The sequence below is a fragment of the Panicum hallii genome, chromosome 9, assembly GCF_002211085.1.
Source record: "Panicum hallii strain FIL2 chromosome 9, PHallii_v3.1, whole genome shotgun sequence".
In the NCBI taxonomy this organism is placed as follows: Eukaryota; Viridiplantae; Streptophyta; class Magnoliopsida; order Poales; family Poaceae; genus Panicum; species Panicum hallii.
The window spans coordinates 52,596,041-52,603,317 of NC_038050.1; the positions used below are offsets into that span (position 1 = coordinate 52,596,041).

General features: G+C 47.7%; 1 protein-coding gene across 1 annotated transcript; it reads right to left on the bottom strand.

Annotated features, from left to right (window-relative positions):
* Positions 1-3,631: 3,631 nt before the first annotated feature.
* Positions 3,632-6,147, bottom strand: LOC112876669 (FBD-associated F-box protein At1g66310-like). Its single transcript, XM_025940826.1, has 5 exons — positions 6,093-6,147; positions 5,003-5,934; positions 4,186-4,341; positions 3,908-4,089; positions 3,632-3,807 (listed from the first exon to the last, which is right to left on the bottom strand). Exons 2-5 carry the CDS (start codon positions 5,909-5,911, stop codon positions 3,753-3,755), a joined length of 1,302 nt encoding a protein of 433 aa, XP_025796611.1. The 5' UTR covers positions 5,912-5,934; positions 6,093-6,147; the 3' UTR covers positions 3,632-3,752.
* Positions 6,148-7,277: the final 1,130 nt, after the last annotated feature.

Sequence of the window (7,277 nt, forward strand, 5' to 3'; positions counted from 1 at the left end):
GTTAGCCAACGGGGTCCTGAAACCCCGTTCACTTACAGCGACAAACTCAGGGTCAAGCTCGCGATACATAGATCGCCTACGCTCGTTGGCCCTCCTTCGCCGGATCGCGCGGGCCCTGTTCCTGGCCCTCCGTGCCTCGCGATCGGCGTCGTTCTCTTCGCCAGTGTTGGCAGTGGCCTCATCTTCAGAAACCGCTTCGAAGTCGACGGTGGGAAAACCACCATCGTCCTCGCCTTCTTCCGCCATTAGCACCTGGCGGGAGGAAAGCTCGTGAGAGCTCGCGTCGACTAGTTCAGTCGACCCCTCCGCCGCGGTAGCCAATGGCCTGCCCTCTTGAAAGGGCAAGGGCTCGATGTGAGCCACAAGTCGACCCTCTGCCTCGAGTAGATCGGAGAGCGCCATGCCCCTCCAATGCACAATGCGCCCCTCCGGCATGGAGGTGATCACCAGATCACTAGCGCCAAAACAACCCGAAAACCCCCGACACGCGGTGGCTTCAGGCTTTCCGTCCTGGAGCAGAAAGTCCAGGTCCTTCTCTAACAGGGAGAGGGACCCAGAGACGTCGGCCTCCTGGAGATCAGTGGCCGGTTTGCATGAACCGAGTTGGGATCGGCTATGCGGATCCCTAGATTGGAACGAGTCCAACCCAGGGGAAGTTGCTGCAACGCTGGAAGAAGTTGAGCCTGGAGCAGACTCCATCTCGATCCTTGTTGCAGAAGCACAGGTTGACAAGTTGTCGAGATCGTTGACAAACTTGTCGAGGTCGCTGCGGAGATCCGCAGCGGAAGTCTTTGGCTTCATGTCGACGAGGAATCGCCGAAAATCGCCCACACCATCTGCGATGCAGACCCACGAGCCAAAAATGAATGTCGTACCCTGAGAGGGAACTGACCTGGAGAATTTGAAAGTCGCCATCGAGCTCGCCGATGGATCTTCGACGCGTCCCCCTACCTGGCACGCCAGCTGTCGGTGTTTAACCGGCTGCCCACCGAGGGATATACCCAAGGTGGTAGATTTTGGGTGAGGGAGCGCCGAGATCAGGAACTCGAAGGTACAAGGAACACAAAGCTTAGACAGGTTCGGGCCGCTAGGTACATAATACCCTACGTCCTATAGTGGTTTGTATTGCCCTAGGTGTAGAATGATCCAGAGATCGTGTTTTGAGAGGGGTCCCTATCCTCCCTTATATATCCGAGAGGCCAAGGTTACAAAGATACTAACCAACACCAGCTAAGGAATCGCACCAGAACATATCTCGAGTAGATTCACTCTGTATCGGTTAGCTCTATCTCCTATTTAAATGGGATAAATAAGAGATAAACGAGACAAATAAGAGAGAAGACGGACTTAATCTCTTTAACTATGCTATGTACACAGCCCCGTTGCCCCGGGTTTGACAATCGGTGCCCCTGGTCGTGTCATTGAAGAACGGCAGGATTCCATGATCCACGGCCTTGGTGCCCCGGGGCTCGAAACTCGGCAGCTCTAGTGGCGTCGTGCAGCCATCACATTCTCCAGCGGGCGTCGATGTGTAGGGCGGCGTCTCTGGCGAGTACGACAGTGAGGAGGAGCGGATTGGCGAGTATGTTGGTGAAGGAGACCGGCGTGGCAAAGCGAGGCCGTAGGCATATGGTGCCGCTACCGAAGGCCCACCCTCGTCGTGGACGTAGGTGGTCCATCCGTGGGCGGGGTAGAAGGAGGTGACCTCCGTTGGCGCCGGTGGTCCCCCACGCTTGACCTGCACCATTGATGTCCATCCATGGGACGGGCAGTGGCGCGGGGAGCACACAAGGATGCACCCCTTGCGCGAAGCAGGAGTCCGGCGGCACTGGAGGGCCACGGCGGGCAGCAAGGTCGTCGACTGCAGCGTTCTTATCACAGCATCCTTCAAGCCTTCCTCCTAGGCGCATGGCAAGAGGAGTACGAGGATGACGGCAGGCAGGAACTGTGGTTCTGTACCAGCGAGGACGGCGTGTCGGAGCCCGATGAACTGCCTGGTGGCGGAGAAAAGCGTGAAGACGGCGAGCACGCTGCTGACGAGAAAATGCAGTACAGAACCGACGATCTTAAGGAAGAACGGTCAGTTCGGCATCTTACCAAGCTCGTCGGCGTTCTCCTCCTCTTCTTCTTCTTAGTTGGCTAGAGCCAAGTGCTGATAACATGTTGTTATTCAACGTGGATGTAAATGGACACAGTAGAATCAAGAGCGGGAAACAGTGAGTGGAGCACTTTATTACTGTTGTAATGGGTACATATTTATAGGTAAAGAAAAGAGGGGGACGCCGCCGGCGAAGTCGGCGTCTTAGCCACCGTCGCCTAGTCCCGCGAGAATCGCGCGTCGTACGGTAGGACGGGGTCCTGGCGCGCTGGGGCGAGCGGAAATTTTCCCGCTCTCTTTTGTTTTTTTACTGTGGATGAGGTCATCCAATAAAACCGTAACAGGAAGGATGCATGTTGTGACAAAACTGGATGGGCTTGTCTCAAGCAGCCCAGTGCCAGAAGCAGCATCAACGAAGTCTGAGAGGGCTACTTGGGCCCGGATGAGACCAGCCCAGTGCCAGAAGCTAGCGCCACGAAATAGAGTGGTAACTGCCGGCCTGTTGACCGAGTACAACCCGGTGTTCTCGATGAAGTAATGTTTCAAGGATCTGCAGGACCGCAGAGTCAATTGGGTTATTTTACACACTTTGACAAATAACATTCGGATATGATGTATATATCTCCCAATGGACTCGATGGGCCTAGATGGTGATATTACGACATCACCCATCATTTTGATACTCTTATTTTTCTTAAAAAAATATGAATTGCATGATATAGGATCTATTTGGATGCGCTAAAGTTGAATGCAAAATTTTAGCACCTATTAGCACGTATATCCTTGCTAAAGTTTTTAAATCTTAGTTAAAATTTAGTTCATTCTATTAGCACTTTTATTTAGATAAATTAGTGCTAAAATTTAGCACTTTTAGACATTAGCACTTAGATCGAAACATCCCGTAAACACCGACTGCATGCTAAAACTTTGCGTTATTCATGAGAATCACAACACCGCTAGCTACACATACGACCAGGACGTACAATCCAATCGTACGATACGACCAAAAAAGTCACAGGCTCACTGCCACCTTGGTCAGCAGTGCACTAACGTCTAACGGTAACAGGGTAAGAGCTGGCGGCAGCGACTAGTTTTACGATGTATAGTGAATATCATGTGATGTTGTCATTGGGTTCTTGACTTGGACAATCGTGTGCAGTAATTACTTGAAAATTGTTCAAATTTCGTGTGGTTTTTGTTACTTGGCTCTGCTATCAATGTTCGCTTTGAACGTTCCATGATGATCCACAAAATCAAGAAAGACGGCATGTGATCCGATCCAATGCGTACCATATGCTGGTTTATCGAAGCATACACTGATCGCGAGTGGCTCCTCATAGAACCAGATCATCCAACTGTGAGCAGATGATAAATCATATGATCTCCAATAAATTTGCCCTGGACTATCAGCAGTGATTTAGTAGTTCATGGGACTTCAAAAAATTTTGTTGTAGAAACTAATGTTTCAGTAAGTGCAGGACGGCAGTGAATCCCGTTTGCTTTAGAAAACAATATTTCCAAATGAGGCATGCATAAACGTGCTCCATGGGGGTTGAAGCTAAAAGACTAGTTCACCAAATCGCAATGAAAGGTTATTCCAGCATCTAGTCTGACATTGTCACGGATCACCTTGGCATGATGTAGATCTAATACATCATATCTGTAGCAACTCTAGAGGATGATTATATTGTTGGGAATAGAGATCTCTCCTACACCGGGAAGACACAAATTTTCAGGCATCCACTGATAACAGAATGATCCAGCAACCTGTTCTAATGCTTGATATACAAATGAAATCAGAGGTATTACCAGTTCTTGATTTCAATATGATCAGAGCTTATGCCATTCCCAACCAAAAACTTCACCAGGTCGTTGAGCATGGGATCATCCTCCCAATTCTCCGGGCAAATGATTTCAACAATCTTAAGGTGCTCACAAGTGAAATATCTTTCTTCTAGCTCGCCAATGAACTTTTCATGTGTTTCTGGGTTCTGCCACATCATGAAAAGCACTCGAGTTTAACCTTTGATGCCACATGCATAAGCATTCATAGAAGGACCAATAAACATGTGGAGGGAAGCATGTACCTTTCTGATTTCCAGAATTAGCTTCATCAGATTAGGTGAGTTCTGAAGGAAGACTATCAATGCATAGAAGTCCGCACACAGACACCACTCGCCAAGAGTCAGGGTTGTAAGATTGTTGAATTTTGGGCACCATTGAAAATTCGCTTGCACCTCCAGCTGCACAAGAATCAACAAGTAAGGATGTGGCATAAACTTCATGCAGTATTCAGACAAAGCTACCAAAAAGAATTAGTGGGACTATAGCTTCATGTGGCAAGTACCATCAAGTAGAAATTATAGCTTCAGAACAGAGTACACGAGGAAACCAACAATTACTGATGCACTTGTTATTTGCACGGTGCCTCCTATTTCACATGTGGAGTATATGCAGTAAAGGAGTCTATGAAGTTAAATAATCAACAGCTATAGAACAAGATGCATTTATTGCTACCTATGTAATGTATCCACATAAGAACAGGTAGATGTTAGAAATCCTCATCACAGGTAGCGTTTGGTTGGAGAGCAAGGTGGGATGGAATGGCTCCATCCTTAGTTTTAGGAATGGAATGGTTCCATCCCATCCCATCCTCCTAACCAAACGTTACCTTCTGTCAAACCACTAACTATTCAATTTCCGGTTAACCATTTACTGAATCTTCAAATGAATGAGTGTAAGAACTACACAGCCTTCTGGTGGCACTCGAGAGCATTAACCATCGCCGTGATATGTTTTGACATTACAATATATTTGCAACGGAACAGAGACTACATGCTGACATTTAAGACTTCAACTTATAAATATCATCAAAGATGTACAGTGTCAGATCAACAAGCGTACCTTTGGTCCTTCATAACTTAAGTCCAAATGTGTAACATTAGAAAGGCCTCTGAGAAATTGACAGATATCACTAAGCGGAGTATCATAGGCATAAGTACCAATTGAAACTGTTGCTGTTTCTAATGACCCCAAGTTTGTCAGTAAAGGTGGTATTCTTTCACCAGAAAAGTAACCGAAGTCCACTAGGCTTGGGATCGAAATAGAAGCCTGCTCGCGATGTGGGAAACACCCAGTATCAACTGTGAAAAGCTTCAGTGTCTGGGAGGAAACCTCAGCATCACAAATGGGACAATCATACAATTTGAGACGTTCCAATAGTGTGCAGCCCATTTGGAGATTCTTAAAGAAGCCGGCAAATAAAACAACTCTGGTAAGCTCCAGGCTCGTCAAGAAGCACTTTGAAGCAAACACCACCGGATCGGGATGCAATTTAGCCTCCCATTCGGTTGCGGAAACTTTGACAGATCTAGCATTGCAATGTAAAGCATGGCCAATCCACAGGTTAGCATCTTCTGATTCGGCAACATAGTCGCGGTCCGTTGAATCCTCACTATCTCGTACGCCGTAGCAGAGATTGAACTCGTCCAAGGGAGTGGGGTTCCGGAGCATTAGGAACCGGTTGAAAAACTTCTTGAAGAGCACGTTCTGCTCGACCCAAGTGCCAGGCATGCCGTCGAATTCCTCGCGAGACGCGTTGATTCGAGGCACTGAGCGCCAGAGGTCGCGCCACTGCAGCGACAGCACGCACGTCCGCACGAGCTGGCGCGCGTCCAGGAAGGAGATGGCGCGGGTGAGGACGTGGCTGGGGAGGGCGTTAATCCTGCACGCCTCGCTGGGAGCGCGCGCCGGGACCATCCGCGCGTCGCCGGATGCCTCCGCCATGGAGTCGGGGTCACAGGGGCATTTCATCGAACAGGTGGTGTTCAGACAAGCTGCAGCACCGAGAAATGGAGAATCGAGGAGCCACGAATCCGTAGATCAGAACGAGCATGGGGATCGCGCCAGAAATCAATGATTGACTGGCGACTTTCGGATAGAAATGGCAGCATTCCGAATCGAAGAGGAGGTGGAAGGGGAAGAAGGAGCAAACCTGCCGCGGTGCAGCGCCAACGGAACAGAGACAGCCGGAGCCTGGTTTGTTTTGCGCGTCTGTCTCCTTTAGTTAAAGTTATGATACGTATAGTATTAATGAAGAAGTCATGCTGTTACAATATTATAATTTCGACCATAGAATACTTTCAAAAAGTTTTGAACTTTTGAAAATATAAAAATGCAGGAAATAGTAGTGAAAAACTTTCAGAAAGTTCTTTTATGGCCGTGAAATTTTGAACCGAAGATAATATCTAGAGAGAAAAGAAACAAATTTCTTGGAGATGTATCAAAAGTTTGGATCGGGAATTCGGGATAAACTTGATATAAGAATGGGCCTCCACTGAGCCAGACACCGCACCCGGGAGCTTTTTTCAAAAAGGGATTAAAAAAATTAAAATTCGAAAAAGGGGTTCCAGTTGGGAATATTTTGAGAAATGGGAGCCTCCCGCCCGCTGAACGGGCGGGACGCGTGGGGCCGGGGACGTCCCGCCCACCCAGCGGGCGGGAGGTTCCCCGAGGGTCTCTTCGCAAATATCTTATTTGCGAAGAGGTCCCTACGAGGGCATCCCGCCCAACCAAAGGGCAGGATGTTGTGCTGAGGGGCATCCCGCCCTTTGGTCGGGCGGGAGGTCCCCCCTCGGCTATATAAGTCCCAACCTGCCCCGAAAATTCCATTTTATCCAGCAAAAATCAGAAAAAAGAGAAAGAGAGGAGAGGAAGAGAGAAGAGGAAGCGGCAAAGCCCTATTCACACGTCGATTTGGAGGTATATTCTCATTCTAGCCGTATAAGTACTTGAAAATAACTATAATTTAGGAAATATTTCTTGGAGTAGTTATATTTTGAATAGTTTTTAGTATTTTCATTTGTTTTTAGTATAATTTACATTCTGAATAGTTTAGAATCTGTAAAATATAATCTGAGAATCGCTGAAATTTAGGATCGTCGTTGTGTATTAATATGTAGTATAACTAGTTTATTAATGATTGACAGATATGTCTTCCGAGAAGGCTATTTTCAGTATATATTACGGAGAAGGAAATGTGATTTATGGGCCGAATGGGGTAGATTTAAGTGAATTCAACTGTGCGGTCAAAGGAATTACCAGACCGCACGAGAGGACATTTGAATCTCTATGCAACTGGTTAATGAGGGGATTAAGGATTAATCAGGAGACACACACT